Source organism: Ursus arctos, unplaced genomic scaffold (assembly GCF_023065955.2).
Source record: "Ursus arctos isolate Adak ecotype North America unplaced genomic scaffold, UrsArc2.0 scaffold_21, whole genome shotgun sequence".
Lineage (NCBI taxonomy): Eukaryota > Metazoa > Chordata > Mammalia > Carnivora > Ursidae > Ursus > Ursus arctos.
In genome coordinates, this window is record NW_026622886.1 from 50,800,960 (window position 1) to 50,825,737 (window position 24,778).

At 34.9% G+C, this 24,778-nt stretch overlaps 2 protein-coding genes across 2 annotated transcripts; both read right to left on the reverse strand.

Moving 5' to 3' along the window:
- Nucleotides 1-2,867: 2,867 nt before the first annotated feature.
- On the reverse strand, nucleotides 2,868-3,806 carry LOC125282639 (olfactory receptor 6C2-like). Its single transcript, XM_048218063.1, has one exon. The coding sequence runs from the start codon at nucleotides 3,804-3,806 to the stop codon at nucleotides 2,868-2,870; it is 939 nt and encodes a 312-aa protein (XP_048074020.1).
- An 11,624-nt stretch (nucleotides 3,807-15,430) lies between these two features.
- On the reverse strand, nucleotides 15,431-16,366 carry LOC125282636 (olfactory receptor 6C2-like). Its single transcript, XM_048218038.1, has one exon. The coding sequence runs from the start codon at nucleotides 16,364-16,366 to the stop codon at nucleotides 15,431-15,433; it is 936 nt and encodes a 311-aa protein (XP_048073995.1).
- Nucleotides 16,367-24,778: the final 8,412 nt, after the last annotated feature.

Here is a 24,778-nt window from a genome sequence, read left to right on the forward strand (position 1 = left end):
ATATATTCTTAGAACAAATTTTTTAAAATTATTTTTTGTGACAAGAACACTTAACATAAGATCTACATTTAAAAAAAAGATTTTATCTATTTATTTGAGAGAGAGATAGAGAGAAGACAAGGTGGAGAGGAGAGGAGAAAGAAAGGGAAAGAGAGACTCTCCAGGAGACTCCACACTGAGCATGGAGCCTGATGTGGGGCTCAATCCCAGGACTCTGGAATCTTGACCTGGGCCGAAATCAGGAGTTGGACACTTAGCCAACTGAGCCACCCAGGGGCCCCTTGGGGCAAATTTTTAAGCATTCATTACAGTACTGTTAACTGTAGACACTATGCTGTACAGTAGATCGCTAGGATATATTCATCTTGTATCTGTGAGATCCATTTGTTCTATAGCATTATTCAAGTCCGCTGTTTCCTTATTTTCTGTCTGGATATTCTGTTGTTAAAAATGGAGTATTTGAAGGCTCCTGCTATTATTGTATTGCTATTTCTCACTTTGGTACTGTTAATGTTTGCTTTATATATTTAGGTGCTCTGATGTTGGTGCTCTGATTTCTCACTTTGGTTTTGTTAATGTTTGCTTTATATATTTAGGTGCTCTGATGTATATATATTTACAATTGTTATATATTCCTGTTGATTGACTCTTTAGCATTATATTTTGTGTCTTGTGACAGTTTTCAACTTAGCCTTTGTTGGCACTATGCTGTGCCATGTTGGGGGAGGTATGATGTGGGTAAAGTGAAGTTCCTCTTACCCTTTCCAATGGGTCTTACTTCTGTGTATCACCAGCATACCGTAACTTCTCACCTGAAATTGGTAGCTTTTAATGGTATCATCTGTGGATGGTTGTTAAATCTTTCTGTGTGGAGATGAGGGCTGGGACCTCTTTCTAACATCATTCTCTCTGGCTTGGTTTTTCTCAGAAGAAATTGTAATATATCATGATGTATTACTGTTTTCATATATTGTGGGATTCAGTTTACTAATTTACTAATGTTTTACTTAGGATTGTTGTGTCTGTCCTCATGAGAGATACTGGCCAGTAAATTTTCTTTCTTTTAATATTATCACCAGACTTTCATATCAGATTATTCTGGCCTTAAAGTATGTTTTGCTTTTCTCCCCCCACTTTTTGAGAAGTTTGTGTAAGATTGATGCCATTTGGAGTAATCTACTTGGGATGTTATTTGGGCTTGGCATTCACGTTATGGGAAAAGTTTTCTTTACAGCTGCATTTACTTTTTATAGATATAGAAATACTAATATTTGAATTAATCATGTGTCATTTTTGGCGAGTTGTGATTTTCTAGATTTTTCCATTCAAATACATGTAAAAATTCATTGGCATACATTGTTTAGAACGTCACCTCATTTCTTCTTAATATCTTTAGATTCTGTAGTGATACACATGATATATTTGGACCTCTGTAAAAAATAGAATGATAATTTGTGTGTGTGCTTATATGTGGAATCTCTTTTCTGTTCCATTTAGCCTTTGTTTTTTGTTTTTTTTTAAAGATTTTATTTATTTATTTGACAGAGAGAGACAGCCAGTGAGAGAGGGAACACAAGCAGAGGGAGTGGGAGAGGAAGGAGCAGGCTCCCAGCAGAGGAGCCCAATGCGGGGCTCGATCCTAGAGTGCCAGGATCATGCCCTGAGCCGAAAGCAGACGCTCAACGACTGAGCCACCCAGGCGCCCCTCCATTTAGCCTTTGATCTTGATGCAAATACTATCTTGGTTACTATAGTGTCATTTGTCTTGAATTTAGGGGAGTTTTGTTCTTCAATATTATTCTTTCTTAAAACTGATTTAGACATTCTACATCCTTTGCATTTGTGTATAAATTTTAGAATAGGATTGTCAAATTTTAGAGAAAAATCTACTGATTTTGATAGGAATAATATACAATCTATAGAAAAATTTGGGGGAAAATTAACATCTTACACCCAGTTTTGCAACCTGTGAACATAATATATCTCTCCATTTATTTAGGTCTTCTTTAATTTATCATGGCCTCCTAAACTCTAATCTCTTATCAGATCTTCCCCTTGGATAAACTCTCCTTTAAGCCAGAGATCAAGGGAATTTACTTACGACATTTATAAGGTGAGTCTTATGGGGCATGGAAACAATGGAAATAGATAGATCTGGATAGACATAGAGAAAATATCCAAAATATTCTGGAGGGTCAGGTCATTTGTCCACTTTAGTACTGTTGCATGTTGGCCAACCTCAATCGTCAAGATTTATTGGCAGGATTATGATAGGGTTTAGTTCTATCCAACTGTTCAGAACTTATGTGTGTATGCCTGAGGCAGTAGTCCTGGGTCTTCTTTTTATTTTTTCTTTTTAGAATCAGAATACAACTTCCTTATGTTAGAGCAATGTCTACTTGTTCTAAACACATCTCTCATAAATTAGGCATTAATCTTTTTAAAAAAAATTTTTGAAATTGTTTAATTTTTGTAACTCTATAAGAAAAGTATCATTAGCCCCATTTTAAACCTTGAGAAACTGAAGCTCAGAAGACTTACATAACTTTAGGCACTAATTTTCTGTGTGTGTCATATTTGTTTTCTATCATTTAAAAATTTTATGATATTTTGTAGGTTTGTTTAAGTCAGAAGGTATAGTTATTAATGTATTTCCTATGAACGTAAAGTCATGTTTTCTTTTAAGGGATGTTATCTCAATAGAGGTTCATCTATAAGAAGAGTGAAGAATGAACTGGAATGTGGGCTTTTGGATGTTTTGAGGAAGTTAATCTGAATTAGGACACAGACGAGGAGGATGGAATGACTTGTTAACTTAAAGAAGCTCTGGTATTTTGAAATCTTCATTCCTAGATTTCAGCATTCCCTTACTTCTTTGAGGATAATGCAAATCTTTTGAATGAGTCACTGAAGGCTTGTCTCACTTGTTTGTTTCTCAGAGTGTAAATGAATGGGTTCAACATGGGAGCTATGGACGTCATTAGCACAGTCACACTCTTATTAATAGCCACTGATTCCTTTGCTGAAGGTTTGACATAGATGAAGATACAACTTCCATATGTGATGGAAACAACAATCATGTGAGAAGAACAGGTGGAAAAGGCCCTTTTTCTTTGCTGGGCAGAGGGGAATCTTAGAATGGTCTTGATAATGTATACGTAGGACAGAACAACACACAGAAGGGTTGTGATGAAGGCCAATACAGCACAGGTTATCACCATCTGCTCTAAAAGCCACGTATCTGAGCATGAAATCTTCAAGATAGGAGATGAATCACAGAAGAAATAATCAATTACATTCGAGTCACAGAATTCTAGATTTACTATCATGATAAGTGGTGGGAGTATGATCAACACACCAGCTGTCCAGCAGCAGAGGACAGATTTTCCACAGACCTTGTTGTTCATGATGGTTACATAATGCAGGGGTTTGCAGATGGCTACATAGCGGTCATAAGACATGATGGCCAAAAGAAAAAATTCTGTTACCCCAAATGCATCAATAAAAAACACTTGAATGACACAGATACTATAAGTTATTGATCTGTCACCTGTTGCTATGTTGTATAAATATCTAGGAATACAAGCAGATGTGAATGAAATTTCTAATAAAGCAAAATTCTGTAGGAAAAAGTACATGGGTGTTTTGAGGTGTGAGTCGACCAAAGTGAGCAATATGATGGTCAGATTCCCAGTTATACTGAACATGTAAGTGAGAAATAGAAACATAAAAACTGGAATCTGAAGTTGAGGGTCCTCTGTCAGTCCGAGGAGAATGAAGGTTGTTATCGTCTGATTTCTCATCATTGACTTCCAGTTTCTTTATGAGTTTAAGAAAAGTTCAGAGAAATTTCAACTAAATAGAGAAGTATCAAAGGCAAGAAATACAATATCCTATCTTGCTAGAGTGTGGAGAGTCACCCTCTGTTGCTTTGACCTCTAGAATCAAAACAAACCAAATTCATAACAGAATCATAATCTTAAAAAATCTCAGGGATCTGAAGATCCGGAAGATCCAAAGAAACCTAAACAAAATAAAGTACATAAAATAATACATTCTTCATGAAAGAGATATTTCTCTCAACTTCTCTCATCTAAGGCAGAAGTAATAAAGATGGAGGCATTTGCCATAGGTAAAAGTAAAAAGAAACCACCCAAAATGTTAATGTAATTTTAGTGGCTGCAGAAGAAACCTTGTGACAGGTTGGAATTCCAAGTTTCTCTAGTCAGAGTGAATTTTCTCATGCAACTCTTTCCCACAAATCCACGCCAGGTACTCAAGGCAGCATATCAAAGCTTGGGGGAAGGAGCAGATATTGTCCCAAATGCAAGTCAATGTCTTCTGAATATATTTCAAGTTTTCAAATGCAGAAGAATGAGGAAGGGGATATAGAGCTAAAAGAAACCCTTTTAATATATTCCAAATCAACACAAGATGCCTGGTAGCCAATCTCCAAGAATGGGGGCAGTCTAATAGGGTAGAGAAAAATCTCCTAGGATCCAGAAAGCTGGGAATGGACAGAAAAGCAAAGAAAACTTACCAGAATGAAGACAATGGAGTGGCATCTTTGTAATGCTGAAAGGGCAACAACAACAAAAAACTAAAATTCTTACTCAGCAAAAAGCCCATCAGATATGAAAGCAAAATAAGACATTTTTACACAGAAAAAGCTGAGATAAGCTATTTCCAGTAGAGTTCCACCTAAAAGAAGGCTGAAAGTTCGTTCTTTCTTTCTTTCTTTCTTTCTTTCTTTCTTTCTTTCTCTCTCTCTCTCTTTCTTTCTTTCTTTCTTTCTTTCTTTCTTTCTTTCTTTCTTTCTTTCTTTCTTTCCTTTCTCCTTTCTTTCTTTCTTTCTTTCTTTCTTCTTTCTTTCTTTCTTCTTTCTTTCCTTTTAGAGGGAGAGAAAGACAGTGTGTGAGCAGGGGTGTGGGGAAGGACAGATGGAGAGGGAGAGAGAGAATCTTAAGCAGGTCCCACACCCAGGACAGAGCCTGATGTGGGGCTCAATCTCACGACCCTGATATTGTGACCTGAGCTGAAATTAAGAGTCAGATGGTTAATCAACTGAGCCACCCAGGCACCCCAGAATGCTAGAAGTTCTTTGTGCTAAAAACATATGATATCAAATGGAAACTAGATACACAGAAACAAAGAGTACCAGAAATCTTGATTTTGGTCACCCCCTGTTTGTGCACTCTCTCTCTCTCTCTCACTCTCAAATAAATAAATAAATCTTAAAAAAAAAAAGTACTGTAACATCACTTGCATTTATACCCAGAAATCTTCTCCTTTAGTGAACAGAGAAGACTCTATTGTTGACTTTAAACTTCATAATCAGTTTTATGCTTCTGCTGGAAGTTTTGGAGCTTGATAAAATTAAGCTGCATTGTCATTAAACAGGCCTTTCTAGATCTATTTTTAAAGTGAGATTTCTGTTTAACTACTGTCACCAAAAGTAGTTTTTGTTTCTGTTTTGTGTGTGTGTTTTGAAAAGGAACTCCAATTTTCAGGCTCCCTCCTCTGACTCTTTCTATTGTTTCTCTGATAGTATACGTAGACACAGAAATCATTTTAGTACATAGTTTACTACAGATGATGTATATTGAGTGCACTGGCTTAGTGAAGAGCAAAGTAATAACTGCCTACTTTCTGAGTTATTTTTCTTCAATAATCGCTGAAGTTTCCCTTTGGTTGATTTTGTGCACTTATAAGTGAATAAATATTTTCTTACACTGTTCGTCATTTAAAAGAAAGTCTCTTTTAAAGGGCTTTAAACATCATAAACTCTCTCGACTTATAAATATTGATATTCTTACAGTATCAAATTTAACATTTCTTTTATTTGCTAAATATGCAAACAAATTAATAAAATTATTTCATTATATGTCTTTGGAGACCAGGTACCAAAGACATGATGAACCTTTTCGTGTTTTGCAAGAAATAATGTTGGAAACAAGCTCTCAGACATAAGAGGGTGCAGTGGAGATAGCAGACACAAGTTGCTGAGCCAAAAAATAAGACCATATTTTAAGATAAAAGTCTAGATTATTCTTTCTATCGTGTGAAGTATTTGGAAAATTACAAGTTATCTTTTTTCTTCTTTTTATTATTATGATTTTATTAAAGAAATCATGTGTATTATTTAAAAGCCTTAATTTGATAAGCCAAAAGAAAAAAAATGCAAAATCACATAGGGTAGAAATAACTAATCCAATTATTTGGGAGTATATTCTTCCCAACTTTGCCCTCTGTGATTTTACTCAGAAATATTATATACTAATGTGATTAGTAAATGCATGATATCTAATTGAATACATCACTTGTCACATATCCTATTATCCTTAAAACATTTTGTGCGCCTATTTACATCTCAATAATTAGAGATATGCATCTATTTAATTTCAGGTTTTTGTGAATATTTATAATCATATTTTAAAACTCATCTCTTTTGACAAGATGTTATGATTTTTCCCCAAGAATTCTCCACTTTTAATGTGACGATACACCTATGTTTATTATTTTTTATTATTTTTTATTTTTTAAAGATTTTTATATATTTATTTGTCAGAGAGAGAGAGAGAGCACAAGCAGGGGAGGGGAGGTAGAGGGAGAAACATGCTCCCTGCTGAGCAAGGAGCCCGATGCAGGACTCGATCCCAGGACCCTCTGGGATCGTGACCTCAGCCAAAGGCAGATGCTTAACTGACTGAGCCACCCAGACATTCCACACCTCATGTTTAAACCATGGACTAATTACAATCTTTAGATTCCCCTTAGTTTTTGTTCCTAAAAACTATACAGTGTTTGTCAATAGCATCCTTGTAGAAGCAGTTTGCATTTGTCATTAATAATATCACTGAAATTTCTAGGACAAGGGTGTACTTATTTTTTAAATGCTTTTGAATGTCACCAAAGTGACATCCATAATGTTTTTTATCAATATTACACTTCAAGGCCACTGTATGAATATTTGCCTTTGCTTACATGGAAATCACTCTTGCATTCTATTTTTTTAAAAAAAGTTTAGGGCCTCCTGGGTGGCCAATTGGTTTAACATTTTTCCTTAAAAAAACAGTTTTCCCCTAGAGAGTTTTCTCTTTGTTGTTGCCAATTATACCTTATCAACTCATCTTTCTGTAGGATACTAACGAAAAAAGATTTGGGGCTTTGTAAATGTGGGTTTTGGACCGTAGCTACTCCGTAATAGTTCCTAAAGTATCACCAGTTTTTCCACCAATTATTTATAATAACAGGTAGTCAGTAATTTTAGTTTTGAATAAGTATCTCTAGGGGTTACAAGTTTCTTAAATTGATGAGTTTAAAGAAAAATTTCCCTGGAGATCCCATTTAGTTTATTATGTGAATGGCTTTAATCGGTTCCTTTAAAACATTGCCTTTCTATTGATATTGGCTCTGCCAACCCCCACTCTGTGTCCCATTCCCACAGCTAAAACTGCTGTCATATTATGGTGGGAGGACTGACCTAAGACCATAGTTTTCTGCTGAGCTGTTACACTCACCAGCCACTCAGTGTGATATATTTGAAAGCATTAGCTCTCCAAGCCACCCACAGTCTCTTCATTGTCCTATCCTCAACCTAGAAGTTTCTATTAGAGGCACTGTTTGGGAAAACAACTGACCCTGAACTGTGACTGATTGAAGTTCCTATTAAGAGGCAACATTTGGGAGGTGCCTGGGTGGCACAGCGGTTAAGCGTCTGACTTTGGCTCAGGGCGTGATCCCGGCATTATGGGATCGAGCCCCACATCAGGCTCCTCCGTTATGAGCCTGCTTCTTCCTCTCCCACTCCCCCTGCTTGTGTTCCCTCTCTTGCTGGCTGTCTCTCTCTCTGTCGAATAAATAAATAAAAAATCTTAAAAAAAAAAAAGCAACATTTGGGAAAATAACTGACCCTGAACTGAGACTGATTGAGTTATATTTGCTTTATTGGCTTTCAGAGATTTTCTTTTCTAATCTAAAAGAGTTCATGGGTCATTAAATAAATCAGTGTCAGGTAATATGTCCTTAACTATCTATATCTAATCTATATATATCATCTATATCTATCTAAAAATTATAATATTTTGGTGAACTATTTACACAAATGTACAGCTTGTTGGAAACATTTCAATCAGTAAAGATCTTATGACTCATTTTATAATTTTTTAAATAGCTTTTCATCACAACATTGGCAAAAATAGATCTAATATGTTATTCAGAGGAAATTGTCATTTAAATCTCTCAAAGGGAAAAATAAGTGAAATCACAAATGTTATACTTACTTTTCTGTGTGCCAATAATAGCTCCAGCTGACTGATAGCCCTGAAGGTTAAAAAGATGACGACGAAAATGTTAACAGGGGCTTGTGTGTGGGCTTCTGGCCATTCTTACTCATGGTCTATCATATTCACTGGTGCTGTAAGATAGCCTGCATCTCTGGATTTCGTATTTCCAACACATGGCAAATATTTTCTTACTTAGGCCTTTTCACTTCTAATGTAGGAAATATCTTCTAGTTGTCTCTCCACTTGAAAGTAGAACACAATTCAGGGACTTCCAAACTATGAGGAACTGTATTTCGTTTGAAGAGTTGGTAAGTCTCATCACTCTAATTTTACACCAATAAGATTGCTTTTTTTTTCTTTTTTTAAAGAACGCCTTTTTTTGGGTGAGAAAGGGCGTTGCTCACAAGACAGAAGCTAAGTATATAAACAAAAGGGTTCTTGGTGTCTCAGATTAAAAAATCACTAATGAATCCCTTGTGTGAGGTACTTGAGCAAGAATCCTGAAAGATGCAATGGTGAGGATGCTTCCTTAGAGACTAGAAGACTCAACAGGAACACCAGACACAGTCGAAAACAAAACAGGGACAATCAATTGATAAAGGAACCAGACAGACTTTTTAAAACTTTGTTTCCATCGCTTATAGCAGCTAAATGATCATAAAAGACCATTTTCTTCTTCTTTATTATTTTTATTATATTTACTTATAAAATAAAAATACAGATAATCAAAAAAGGAAAATATACATAAGTGTAAGTTAGCATACTTTTAATAGTCTTGAATATATCTTTTCAATAATTTTTTGTAATATAACACTGCTTTATATGAATAAGTTAAAAAATATAATTGCTTTTCTTTAAGGAGAAAGATAGCCAACACTGAGATTTCATATGGTTCAATGTAATATATTTCTATTGTATTGAAATATAGAATATGTATATAAACCAACATATTTATATAAATATTATATAGAAGGTAAATTAATTTCATGTATTTTTATATTTATCATTTATTTATTATTTCTCTGTATTTTAAAGGCAAATATTTATATATTTTGATTATATATTTTATATATATTTTACATGTTATATAACTTGATTTTTCCTTAAAAATATGACGTACACTTACTTTGATGAAGAATTTATGAATATACATCATTTTGAGTGTTCTATGTCTTCTTGGTTATTCCATCACATTTTAAAATAATTCTAAATTTGAAAATTTAATGGTAATTTCTCTGTTATTAAAAGGTCTTTATAATAGCTAACGGTATGGTTATACAGAGCTTTAAAATTGATATTTTTCTTATTTAAAAATTATGTAAAAAGTCACAAGAATCGTTGTTATAGAAATATATATTTATGAAAGTCCAAATTCCTAGAAGTAGAACTTCAGTTAAAGTATATTCTGAGGCTTGTGAATTATATTATCAATATGCTGTCTAAAATGTGACATATTCCTTCATATACACAACTGTGGTTCAGGGGTTATATACTTTTCTATTATATATTTCTAGCCATTATATTAAATTAAGTTTTATTTATTTATTTGTTTATTTTTAAAGATTTATTTATTTGAGAGAGGGAGAGTGAGCAGGAGGAGGGGCAGAGGGAGAGGGAAAGAATCTCAAGCAGACTGCAGGGAGCCCAACACAGGGCTTGAGCTCATCACCCTGAGACCATGACCAGGGCCAAAAGCAAGAGTTGGAAGCTTAACCAGCTGAGCCATCCAGGCACCCACAAATCTCAAGTATATAATTCAATGGATATTACAGTGAAAACAGCATGTAACTATCAGGTAAAAAGAAAGTGATACAGATAGATGTCACACAGAGGAATGAAAAGCACCAGAAATGAAAACAACATTGATGAAAATGATGTTTTTATTACTTAAAACTTTAAAAAGATTATTGACTGCTAAATAATAATAATAATAATAATAATAATAATAATAATAATAATGTAAGATAAATAACAGCAATAGCACAAATGCTAAATTGGGAGAAATGGAGTTATGTTGTTAGGTTCTTATATTGCATGGGAAGTACTATAATATTACTTTGATGTTAGACTGTGGTAAATTGAAGATGTATACTATAAATTCTAAATCTACTCCTGAAGCAACAATACAAAATGTTACAGCTAGTAACCCATCAAAAAGTAGTGTCTCCTGTCACCCCCAAAGGTGCCCATGTCCTAATCCCAAAACCCACGAGTATATTATTTTAAGTGTCAAAGAAAAATTAAGGTTACAGATGGAATTAAGATTGCTAACTATCTGCCTTTAAAATGGGGAAATTATCCTATATTATTTAGGTGGGCCCAAAGCAATAACAAGGATCCTACTGGAAGAGGGAGGCATAGGAGAAGAGTTAGAGGGATATTTGACCATAGAAAAATGTTCAGAGTGATACAGTGTTGCTGACTTTGAAGATGGAAGGTGTCCGTTAGTGAAACAATGTGGACAGTTTCTAAAGGCTGAAGAGTCAAGGAAATGGATTCTCCCCTAGAGCCACCTTGATTTCTACCCCAGTGAGACTCATGTTGTATTTTTGACTTAAAGGATGCTTAGATAATAAATTTGTCTTGTCTCAAGTCACGAATTGTACTATTTGTTAAGCTGCAGTAAGAATCTAATATAGGAGATAAAATCAAAACATTAAAAAAATTCACTTAAACCAAAAGTAGGCATACAAAAGAGATAAAAAATGAAACCAGTAACAGATGGTACAAAAGAAAATAATTAGCAGATGATAGACTTAAATGACATATAAAAATTGCATTCAATATAAATGGTGTAAATACCTGATTAGAAGTCAGAGATTATTGTATTGAATAAACAAACAAAACCCAACTACATCATGTGAACAATAAATCCATTTTAAATATAAAGAAACAAGTATGGAAATGCTAGCACTAATCAAAAGAAATCTGAAATGGGTATAGTAATATTAGACAGCTAGATTTTATTTTATTTTACTATTTTTTAAGATTGATTTATTTATTTGAGAGAGGGGTGAGGGGCAGAAGGAGAGGGAGAGAGAGAATCTCAAGCCGACTTCCCACTGAATGCAGGGCCCAACATGGGTCTTGATCTCACGACCCTGAGATCATGACCCGAGCCAAAACCAAGAGTTGGACACTTAACTGACTGTACCACCCAGGTGCCCCTAAACAACTAGATTTTAGAGCAAAGTTTAGTATCAGAAATAAGGAAGGTCATTTCAAAATGACGAAGGAGGTCAATTTATTAAAATGGCATAGAAATTCCCAGATTTTATTCTCTTAATAACAGAGTTTCAAAGTACCTGAAACAAGAGGCCTGGCAAGCCAGAAAGGGCTGGCAAGATATTCAGGGCACTAAATGAGAAGAACATGCAGCCAAGGATCCTTTATCCAGCAAGGCTGTCATTCAGAATGGACGGAGAGACAAGGAGTTTCCAGGACCAGTAGAAACTGAAAGAATATGTGACCATCAAGTTGGCCGTGCAAGAAATACTAAGGAGGGTTCTACAAAAGAAGAAAGACCCCAAGGGTAATATAGACCAGAAATTTACAGAGACAATCTATAGAAGCAGGGACTTCACAGGCAACACGATGGCACTAAAATCGTATCTTTCGATAGTCACTCTCAACGTGAACGGCCTAAACGCTCCCATGATATGGCACAGGGTTGCAGATTGGATAAAAAGACATGACACATCTTTATGCTGTCTACAACAGACTTATTTTGAACCTAAAAATACATCCAGACTGAAAGTGAGAGTATGGAGAATCATTTTTCATGCCAATGTACCTCAAAAGAAAGCTGGGGTAGCAATTCTCTAAGTACCTGAAACAAAAACTGCTAGAATGTAAGGAGAGATGGACAGATACATTATAGTAGGATATTTCAATACTCCTCTCAATAATTGGCAGAACAAATAAACAGAAAGTCAGTAAGGATATGGAGGACTTGAGCAATGCTATCAACAGTGACTAACGGATAGAACAACTAGGCAGAAGATTAACAAGGAAAACGAGGACTTGAAAAACAATGAGCCAGTGAGTTTTAACCAATATCTATAGAATGGTCCACCCAATAAGAGAAGAATATATTCTTTTTAAAAGTACACTGAACATTTGTCAAGATAAACTATATTCTGAGCCATAAAACACATTTTAATAAGTGCAAGAACACTCAACTTTCACAAAGTGTGTTCTTTGACAAAAGTGGAATAAAATTGTGAATCAAAATAGGGATCTCCAGGAAACCCACAAATATCTAGAAATCAAACAGCACACTTAAAGATAACTCATGTTTCAAAAATAAACCTGAGGGAAAATTGTAAACATGGCTTCACTGGTGAATTTTACTAAACATTCAAAGAATTAATGCCAGTCCTTTTCAAAGTCTTCCAAAAATTTGAAGACAGGGACACTTCTAAATTCATTTTCCCAAGTCAGATATGTTACTACAAGTAAACAAAACTATAGGTTAATATTTCTGATTAACATAGATGCAAAAACCCTTGACAAAATACTAGCATGCCAAATTCAACAATGCATTAAAGGGATCATATGCCATGACCAAGTGGGATTTATCCGAGGGATGCAAGAACGGCTCAACATATGAAAATCAATAACGTGATACATCATATTAACAGAGTGAAGGATACAAATCACACAGTCACCTCATTAGGTACAGAAAATGCATCTGACAAACTCAAACCCTTTCATGATTAAAATTATCCAGCAGCCGGGCAACACAGAAAGAAGTTACCTCACATAATAAAGGTCATAAATGTGAAGCCTTACAGTTACTATTATCCTCAGTGGTAAAGAATGGAACAAGACAAAGATGCCTACTCCTGACACTTCTTTCGTTCCCTTGCCTTAGGAGATACATCTAGATAAATCTTGAATGGCTGCTGTCAGAGAAATTACTGTCTGTATTCTATTCTAGGATTATGTTGAGCCTTTCACATGAATGTTTAGTAAAATTCATTCAAGTTAGGTCTAAATTGATCTCTCAGTAAATGACAACTTTTTAAATTATTTTCATATCTTAAAACAGAAATCAAATGTAGCAGGGTAGTTCAATCTTGATTTAAAGTTCTTTAAAAATGTATAGCATATTTTCCCACTTGATTCTTTTATGAATTTTTTTGACAGAAATTAACACTTTTCTTTAATAAGTAATAATTTTTTCAGTAGTTGTGAGGCTTTTTCATTCCGTGTACTTGGAGATAATGTATTCAATATCATTTATTTACTAGGTTTTATATATAGTAAAGTATGCATAAAAAGTAAAGTGTTTGCCTTTCTAGAAGACTTTAGATAAACAATATAACCAAAATTTTAGTGAAATGGTACTAAAGAAGAGGAAGTTTAGGTCAAAACAGCAGGTGGGATAAACATTAATTTCTCCAGATTTAGTTTGTATGTTTGTGTGGTGGGAGAGGAAGAAACAGCCTGTAAGTGGATGACATTTACATTGACACCTAAGTGAAAAATAGAGAAAATCGAATAGAAGAATGAGGGAAAGAGCCTTGGTTTTTTGTTTGTTTGTTTGTTTTGTTTTTGTTTTTGTTTTTTTAACGGAGGCAACTATAAGTGCCATATCCTAGAGATACCAGGAGAGAGTCCAAAAGGATGGCCATTAGGCCTGGATGCTGGAAAGCCAGGAGAAAACTTACCAGTATGAAAATTTACTTAGTAGTTTTATGCTCGTTTAAGAAAAATTGATGTACATTTTGTGGTCTTCTAATCTACATGCCATTTACTTCATGAAAAAATTTAACTATTACTTTATAACTTTTCATTTAGAATTCCTTTTCAATTATCTTAGACTCCCATGTAAATTGTTTGTTTTCTAGATTTCTTTTGAAATTCTGTTGTCATGATATACAAAAATTTATTGGTTAATTTAGATACATCTTGAATTTGGATATTCATATTATATTTAAGCAATTGAATATTTTTCATAATTTTAACAACTTCTTTGATTCCTCAATAGCAATTAACATTTTGACACCGAACTTATAATGTCATATCCTTTTAGAAAAGTGCTTTTCCTCACATTTAAAATATTATGTATTTTGTATTGTCTATGAATCTTTTACTTTTAAAATTTCAGCATTTTATATGAATGTGTGTGTCTGTGTGTATGTTTGTGTGTCTCTGTATTTACAAATAAATGCCGGGATCCTAGATATCAAATTCTACTTCCATATAAGACACATTTATTTGGCTATGTATTTATTTTTATTTTCTTTACTTTTCAATTATATCCTATTACTTTTTGCCAATGGTGCTTTTTTTTAAATTTTTCAAGTTTTTATTTAAATTCCAGTTAGTTAACATACAGTGTAATATTAGTTTCAGGTATAGAATTTAGTGATTCATCACTTACGTATAACACCCAGTGCTTATCACAAGTGCCTTCCTTAATACCCATGACCCATTTAACCCCTTCCCCTGCCCACCTCCCCCTGATGGTGCTTTTTTAAAAAATGTAGTAATACAGGATTATTAGTAAGCTAAGTACAATAAGAGATATTACTAATTAAAAATTTCTGCCTAGAGTGGTGCCTGGGTGGCTCAGTTGTTAAGCCTCCAACTCTTGATCTCAGTTCAGGTCTTGATCTCGAGGTCATGAGTTCAAACCTTGTGTTGGGTTCCACATTGCACATGGTGCCTACTTAACAATTTTTTTTGCTTAGAACTTGACCTGCCAAGACTAGGTACTCAATAAATTTGAAATTAATCAATTTAAATTCAGCAACATTTAGATTAGAAGATTAGAAGAGCACTTTAAGTGAATTATTTTTTACAAGTCCAAGAAAATATAAGCTGTTTATTTCCTTGTTTGGTTGTCATTTGTTTCATTTTTTTGCATTTCAGTTTTGTTTGTGAGATTAGAAGTAAAATCAGGCTTACATTTAATAGAAAATTACTATCATGTCCTCTGATTGGGATTTTGGGTTTGTTTGCAGGGTGGGAGGTTAAAGGAGTGAACTCATGTGGTGAAGGGTATTCATTCCGGATGCAATAAATGTTTGAGAAAGTTAACCTAAATAGAGATCAGATTAAAAAGGGACAAACAGATTTAGAGCTTAATGGTTTACGCTTAGCTTGTTATTTTATTTCTGGACTTGAGCATTCTCTTACTTTTTTGAGACCAATACAATTTTTTTGAAGGACTCACTGAAGGCTTGTCTCACTTGTTTGTTTCTCAGAGTGTAAATGAATGGGTTCAACATGGGAGCTATGGATGACATTAGCACTGCCACGCCCTTATTAATAGTCACTGATTCCTTTGCTGAAGGTTTGACATAGATGAAGATACAACTTCCATAGGTGATGGAAACAACAGTCATGTGAGAGGAACAAGTAGAAAAGGCTCTTTTCCTTTGTTGGGCAGAGGGGAATTGTAGAATGGTCTTGATGATGTGAATGTAAGACAGAAGAACACACACGAGGGTCAGAATGAAGGTCAGCACAGCACAGACAATAACCAACTGCTCTATGAGCCATGTGTCTGAGCATGAAATCTTCAAGATTGGTGATGCATCACAGAAAAAATAGTCAATGACATTTGAATCACAGAATTTCAGATTTAGGAATAGAGTAAGTGGTGGGAATATGATCGACATGCCAGCCATCCAACAGCAGAGGACAAGCCTCTTGCAGACTCTGTTGTTCATGATGGTCACGTAATGCAGTGGTTTGCAGATGGCCACATAGCGGTCATAGGACATTATAGCCAAGAGAAAAAATTCTGTTACTCCAAAGACGTCGATAAAAAACACTTGAATAACACAAATATTATAAGTAATTGACCTGTCACCTGTTGCTATGTTGTACAAATATCTAGGGATACATGCAGATGTAAATGAAACTTCTAAAAAAGCAAAATTTTGTAGGAAAAAGTACATTGGTGTTTTAAGGTGAGAGTCAACTAAAGTGAGGGATATGATGGTTAGATTCCCAGTTATACTGAACATGTAAGTGAGAAATAGAAATATAAAAACTGGAATCTGAAGTTGAGGGTCCTCTGTCAGTCCCAGTAAGATGAAGGTTGTTACTGTGTGGTTTTTCATCACTGACTACTGAATTTTATTCAGTTTCACATAAAATGTAGAGATATTTATTTGAATAGAGTGGTGTCAAATAGATGGGAATGAACAATGACTACCGGAGATAGCATGCATATGAACATGAGGTTCTTCTATCAATTAGTGATCGATACTGCCAATACTCTGGCTACTCAATTGTTTATTTTATTTTACTCTTTGAGCAGTTTTGTAATTTTTAAACATATTTAAAAAAATTGTTCTACCATCTCATTTTCCTCTATTCTTTCACAGTTTTAATCTATACGCAAGAATGGATTTTCTCATGTGATTAGATATGACCTATGTTGTGGTGTGTGATTCAACAAAATTATGATTTCTTCTTATATCTAACATTTCTTCTTTATTTCAAAAGTGATTATCTCAACTTAATTTGTTTTATGTCTTTTCTTGAAGATTTGGTCATGATAAAATGTAAATATATCACAGCTGATCTGGGCTCCATCAGGGGCTGCTGACCCATCTGTGACTTGTATTTCACATCATGCCACAATGACCAAGCGTGTGTTTATGTTTTGTTTCATGTTTTATCATGCAACTTCTACATTGTTGGATCCCGACTCTCCTTACGTTTCTCTGGTAGTATGTAATTTACACTCCGTGTCCACTGGATACATGATACAGAGAGTATTTTAATGCACAACTTATCTGTTACATATGAAGAAATGTTGGGACCAAAGACACCCAGCTGGGAAAAAACCCACATATTTCAGCCTGTTTACTTAAGTATGGAAAGCACTGTATTACCTCATTATTATTAAGTTCAAAATCAAATTAAAACTACTAAAAATACTCTCCACACACCCGTCTTTACTCTCTCACTCTAAGCTGTAGTGGCAGCATCATGCTGATTAAGAACACACCTTCTCTAGTGAGATCTCCATCATGCAATACCTGGCTTTCCTGCTCACGTCTGTATGACCTCAGGCAAGTTTCCCCACTTCTCAGGCCTTCAGTTTTTTAATCTATAAAATGGAGATAATAAGAGTATCTACCATATACAGCTAAAATGATTAGACGAGGTAATACATTTATAATAAAATCTGATGCATAGTACATGTTCATATATGTCAGCTAGTATTATCTGGACTCTTACAGATAATTCGTGAGACATGAACTCAAAACCACAAAATCGGAAGTGGGATTTATGCTCTGTTTAAGTCATATCTTCTTTCTATTCCACATTTCTTATAATAAGAGGAATAGATTATATTTACTGAGAATTTACCATGTGATAGGTCTTGTTGTAAGCAGTTTACACTGATAATCTATCTGAAAAAAAAAATCCCCCCTCCCCCGCATCTCTCTCTCTCTCGGTCCTTCCACACTCCGTCTTTCCTTCCCGGTCTCCAAAACTACCCCCGCATCTCTCTCTCTCGGTCCTTCCACACTCCGTCTTTCCTTCCCGGGCTCCAAACCTACCCCCGCATCTCTCTCTGTCTGTCCTTCCACACTCCGTCTTTCCTTCCCGGTCTCCAAACTACCCCCGCATCTCTCTCTCGGTCCTTCCACACTCCGTCTTTCCTTCCCGGGCTCCAAACCTACCCCCGCATCTCTCTCTCTGTCCTTCCACACTCCGTCTTTCCTTCCCGGTCTCCAAAACTACCCCCGCATCTCTCTCTGTCTGTCCTTCCACACTCCGTCTTTCCTTCCCGGGCTCCAAACCTACCCCCGCATCTCTCTCTCTGTCCTTCCACACTCCGTCTTTCCTTCCCGGTCTCCAAAACTACCCCCGCATCTCTCTCTGTCTGTCCTTCCACACTCCGTCTTTCCTTCCCGGGCTCCAAAACTACCCCCGCATCTCTCTCTGTCTGTCCTTCCACACTCCGTCTCTCCTTCCCAGTCTCCAAAACTACCCCCGCATCTCTCTCTGTCTGTCCTTCCACACTCCGTCTTTCCTTCCCGGGCTCCAAAACTACCCCCGCATCTCTCTCTCTCTCTCTCTCGGTCCTTCCACACTCCGTCTTTCCTTCCCGGGCTGCAAACTACCCCCGCATCTCTCTCTCTCTCGGTCCTTCCACACTCCGTCTTTCCTTCCCGGGCTCCAAAACTACCCCCGCATCTCTCTGTCTGTCCTTCCACACTCCGTCTTTCCTTCCCGGTACAAGGACTTACTTGTGATTTTTACTTGGAGCATCACTTCTGAGAAGTCTCCTAAACTCTGTGTATTGACTGGTCCTTATTTGTGCTCTCAAAACAAATAATTGTTTTCTATCTTAGCACTTTCAGTGAGAAAGTAAGGTGGTTGAAATCAGGGACTGTTGTCTTTTTTACTGGGATAGCTCTACAACTATCAATCCTAGACTTATAGTCAATGGTAAGACATTGTATAACAACATATATATCTTATTCATTTGCATATTCAAAACTATCTTCTGTCCTATTTGGGTTTCATCTTGAAACTGCTTCCTGGTGGTGGTGCAGTCAGTTAAGCGTCTGACTCTTGGTTTCAGCTCAGGTCTGATCTTGGGGTCATCGGATCAAGCCCCACGGCAGGCTCCTCACTCTGAGAAGTCTGCTTGAGATTCTCTCTCTCCCTCTCCCTCTGCCCCTCCCCTGTGCTCTCTCCCTCTCTCAAATAAATAAATCTTTTTTTTTTTTAAAGATTTTTATTTATGTATTTGACAGAGATAGAGACAGCCAGCGAGAGAGGGAACACAAGCAGGGGAGTGGGAGAGGAAGAAGCAGGCTCCTAGCGGAGAAGCCTGACGTGGGGCTCGATCCCAGAACGCCGGGATCACGCCCTGAGCCGAAGGCAGACGCTTAACCGCTGTGCCACCCAGGTGCCCCTCAAATAAATAAATCTTAAAAAAGAGAAATTGCTTTGACACTAATTTTAATTATTAAAATTTTATATGTCCCAGTATTTAACATTAATAGTTCAGTCAGCATGAAAGGTAGTAACAAAAAGGGGGATAGTTTCATGATATGCATGAATGGTTTTACCTTTCATGCTGGCTGACCTATTGACTGGCATCTCTGACTTGCTTTAGCTGTCAAACAGTTAAAGAGTTATATTTTTCTTGGTAGTTGTTTTGCTTTCTTGAAGAATCTGTCAGTAAGATATTCAAACTGAAGGTCAAAGAATTTACGTATTTGAATAATAGTTTTCACATGCTTTTATCTTAAAATATATTATATTTTTACATTTCTATAATAAAATATACTTAATTTAATTCTGTTTAATTTCAATCCACTGTATTTGTGTAATTCCAGTTTTAAAATTCCTCTTTATTTTTATAAATTCTTATTATTTCAAAAATTTACCTATATGGAAATAACTTTATGAATATACTAAAAATTTTGAATCAATTTTCAACACCCTTTTGTGAATCTTTGTTTTATACAAATGTTCAAATGTCTGCAAAAGGCAGCTCTTTATGAACATTTATTGCATGCATTTATAATAATTCCTGCAAATGAAATCAAGAAAAAAAGATATTCATTTAGACCTTTTGTATACATTTACCCAGGTATCATCTATAAACTTCCTTCCTATCATGGTTTCCTTCAACTCACTGTGCAACTTTAATTATATCCATGCCGAAATTACTACAGTGTATCATGTGGCCTTTTTTCAAGATTATTGACACATATTTTATAAAGGTCAGTGCCATTGGGTGTGAATTCACACAATTTACACCATGAAATATGCATCTGTTCAGTTTACACTTAAAACTTTCATTCTTGTCTTCTGCAGAAAAAGATTTTTTCCCTCTTAAATTTCCATTTATGTGTCTTTAATGCATATTTTCTTATTTTAAAACTGAAGTTTAAGAACTCTGTAATTTTTGCATTGGCTTAATAGTTGTTCTGTAGTTTCTCCTCAGCTACCACACTTAGTGTTACTAACATACTCAAAAACTTTTTTAGTTTTGGACTGGTATCTCCAGGATTTGAATGTCTCTTTTATACATGAATAGAAGGCAATATGCTGTTCAATTTCCTAGCAAAAATCCATTAGGTTGTGTTTTGAATGGCTCTCATTTGTTCCATAAAATATTCAGTTTCTCCAGAGATGAGGGCAGGATCATCTCTCACTGTATGCCCAGTTACTACGAAAAACCCCTAGGTTTACTGTCACCTTCATTGGACAGGAGAGATGACAATGATTTTTTTTGAAGAAGTTCGACATTCTTAGGAACTAAAGGGGCACACCATAATAACTACAATAGGGAATTTTAATGAAGTGGAAAGATACTCTTTTCAGCCTGCCTAACTTCCTCAATCCGTTATTCCTCACTCCAGTGGCTCCTAGAGCTTTATGTGGTAACATGCTCTTTCCTGTACCCTCTAGTGTGGCCCTTGTTCCAAAATATTTTTCATTTATTCCATTCATTAATGCTGTTTTTAAGAGACAAGTTTTAAGAAAATAGTTTTCATCTTTCAAAGAATTTTATACTTTATTTTATTTTATTTTTTTAAAGATTTTATTTATTTATTTGACAGAGATAGCCAGCGAGAGAGGGAACACAAGCAGGGGGAGTAGGAGAGGAAGAAGCAGCCTCCTAGCAGAGGAGCCTGATGTGGGGCTCGATCCCATAACGCTGGGATCATGCTCTGAGCCAAGCTTAACGACTGTGCCACCCAGGCCCCCCCAAAGAATTTTATATTTTAAAAAAGATCTAGGATAACTAACTTTGCCAATATTACATAAGTTGTTTTATCAGTGATTTTAATGTAATATGTATCTTCTCTTTATAAAGAGAAAAATGAGAGTGTGGCAGAGATAACTTCTTACCACATGTAACTCCACATTATCTTTATGTAAACTATAAAAAGCAGCATTCAAAAAATACCTCTCAGAAAGATCTGTGTGTCTTCATATAATAATTCAAATATTATTTACATCTGATCTTGGTAACTCATGTCAAATTTGCTTTTCTGAGAAAAATTGACATGAAGATTTGCCAAAGATGAAAGTAAATGAAATGACCTCTGTGCGGACTCTTCTGAGAGTTAATTTTAGCTTCAGTTGATTATGTAACAATGAAGCCTCAAAGCTAATTTGATGAAGAGAATCTTATTAGAAAAGGTTTGTGTGGGATTTACTTGGTTCTCAGTTTATGACTGTACTTACCCTGACTGATGCTCTGGGAGAGCCTAGAACTCTTTGTATTTTTCATCTTCAACACACTGAGATTTTCAGACCAAGAATTTTGGTCCTCTTTATGCCTAGGAAATATTTTCCAGCTCTCTTGTGGTGGAAAGTAAAATATAGTTAAAATATTTCCCTCTTGTTTTGAAGTCACTGTTATGACTTCTCTGGAAAGGATAAGAGGCTTTTACACTATTAAGATTTATATTTGATTTATTTGCTAAACTTCAAACTAAATAATAAACAACTAAGTCCTTGGTGACCCAGGTTCAAACATCGCTAATTAGCCTTTGTAATGAATCTGGGCAAAAATCCTAAAAGATGCAGCAGTGGGGGCAGTGTCCTTAGAGACACAAAGACCAAGGATAGCAACAGGCTTAGGTGAAGATGCAACAGTAAAGAGCCAGATGGTCAGGAAGGAGTCTGCGTTTCCTGCCTTTCTTCCCTAAAATATATGGAAGCTGAAAGATCACAACTCTATTCCATTAATCATTTTTTTCTCAATCATTAAAAGGATAAAATAAGAAAATATTAGAAAACTCAAAGCAACTAATTATTTTTAATGTTTTAAGGAAACATATGAACATAATACGAATATTTATATGAGTATTTAAAAAAGTAAAAATATTTTTTCCATCTTCCATTTACAGCACTTCCTAAGATGGGTCATATATAGATTCATATAAAGATAGTTTTTTAAATTCATGTAAAGATATATTTTCTTTTCACAATAAACATAATTCTGCATATTACCATATATAGTTTTCACATCAATCTACTGTATTTACACAATAAATACTTGGTTTGGGCGTTCACTACTGCTTTTCATTTCCATATTATTTCCTTGGATTAGTCCTGTGCACTTAGAAAAAAAAACTATAGCTTATGCTCTAGAAATTTTTTGAGATGTGGGTTGTAATGGTAACTTTTCTTTCATCTTACAATAATATATAACATATCAAAATGTGTGCGATATAGCAAAAGCATTGTTTAGAGGGAAATTTCTACTTAAATATAGAATTTAGAAAATTTAATATGTTGAAAAACCAGCGACGTAAGGTTCATTTTAAGAGCCTACAAGAAGAACAAGCAAAACAAAATAGAAAGAAGAATATTAAAAGTAGAAGTCAGTTATACAGAGAATATATATAAGATAAAAAATAAATGCAACTACAAAATGATTTTTTTTAGAAAGGTAAACTTGTAGGTATAATCAAGAAGAAGCTAAAGAGGAAAAAATGGGAAATTATCCAAAGTGAAATTATCCAAATGAGAAACAGGAACATCAATACAGTGCAACAAATATTAAAAGAATAATAAAGTACATCATAAAGAGCATTGGGTCAATAAAATAGTTTACATAAAATAAGCATATTAATTTATGTTAAAAACACAACTGAAAAAAAACAAGACAGAAAGAAAAGGAAAATATAAAAATATTTCAACGTAATTCAGGGCAAAATGGCTTCACTAGTAAATTGTTCCAAATATTTAAAGAAAAAATTATACTAATTTTATGTAAACCAATTCAGAGAAGAGTAAAAGGAAGAAAAATTCTCAGCTTCGTTATGGGGGCAGTATAACTTTCATGCCAAAATTGGAAACAGTTTTGCAACAAGTTAAGTTACAGGTTGATTTTTGCCATAATAATCATAAAAATCCTTAAATATGAATTATCAAGTTAGAGTGTTAGAAAAGGATAAGTGTAACCATAAAGTGAGGTTTATTACAGAAATTCTACGTTGGTTTAACCATTGAAAATCAATAAATGCAATCCACCACATTACTAGAAAGAAGGGAAAAAATATGATCATCTCAATAATGCAGAAAAAAGCATTTTATAAACTTAATTCTCACTCATTATTAAACATTCTCAGCAAACTAGGAATAAGAAACAAAGTTTGTTAGTGTGATGAAGGGAATCTAGAAAACATGTTATTTATTTTTTTAGTGAAGTATAATTGACGTACAATATTCTGTTATTTTTAGGTATGTATTACATTGATTCGATATTTTTATATATACAAAATGTTCCCCACAATAAGTCTAGCTACCATCTGGCACTGTACAAAATAATTACAATATTTTTAGCTATATTCCCTGTGTTGTACATTACATCCCCATGATTTATTTTATCACTGGAAATTTGTACCTCTTAATGTCCTTCACCTATTTCACCTGCCACCCAACCCCTAGCTCCTCTGGAAACCAATAGTTTCCTCTATCTATGAGTCTGTTTCTGTTTTGTTTTTTAAGATTTATTTATTTATTTTAGAGAGAGAGCACAGGGGGCAGAGGCAGAAAGAGAGGGAGAGACAGCCTCAAGCAGACTCTGTGCTGAGTACAGAGTAGCACAATGTAGGCCTTGATCTCGCGATCCTGAGATCATGATCTGAGCTGAAACCAAGAGTCACTCAACTGACTGCACTACCCGGGCACCCCTGTTTTGTTTTTTTGTTCATTTGTTTTGTTTTTTAGATTCCACATATAAGTGAAATCGTATGGTATTTGTCCTCTTCTTTCTTATTTCATGGAGTCTAATACCCTCTAGATTCATTCATGTTGTCCCATTAAATGGCAAGATTGCATTCTTTTTTATGGCTGGGTGATATTCCATTACAGATATTATTTATGTAATACATATAATCATATAAATATATTTTATTAAATTATGTAAAATATGTATTAAAATGTGTATATAATATATATTATAAATAATATATCATTGTATACATTATCTATATCCTGTCTGGTTTATCCATTCATCTATCAGTGAACACATAGGTTGCTTCCATATCTTAGCTGTTGTAAATTATGCTGCAATGAACACAGGGGTGCAGTGTATGTCTCTTCAAATTGGTGTTTTTGTTTTCTACAGATAAATACCCAAAGTAGAATTTTTTAATCATATGGTAGTTCTATGTTTAATTTTTTGAGGAACCTGCATACTGTTTTCCAAAGTGGCTGGACAAATTAACATTTCTACCGACAGCGGACAAGAGTTCCATTTTCTCTATATCCTCACAAATAGTTGTTACTTTTGCCTTTTTGATGATAGCCAATCTGACTGCTGTGAGGTAATATATCATTGTGATTTTGGTTTGCATTTCCCTGATGAACAGTGAAGTTGAGCATGCCGCTGTTGGCCATCTGTATGTCTTTGGAAAAATGTCCATTCAAGTTCTCTGTCCATTTTCTGACCGGGTTGTGTATTTTTTTGACATTAAGTTGTGTAAGTTTTTTACATATTTTGGATATCAACCCCTTATCAGATGTATGAT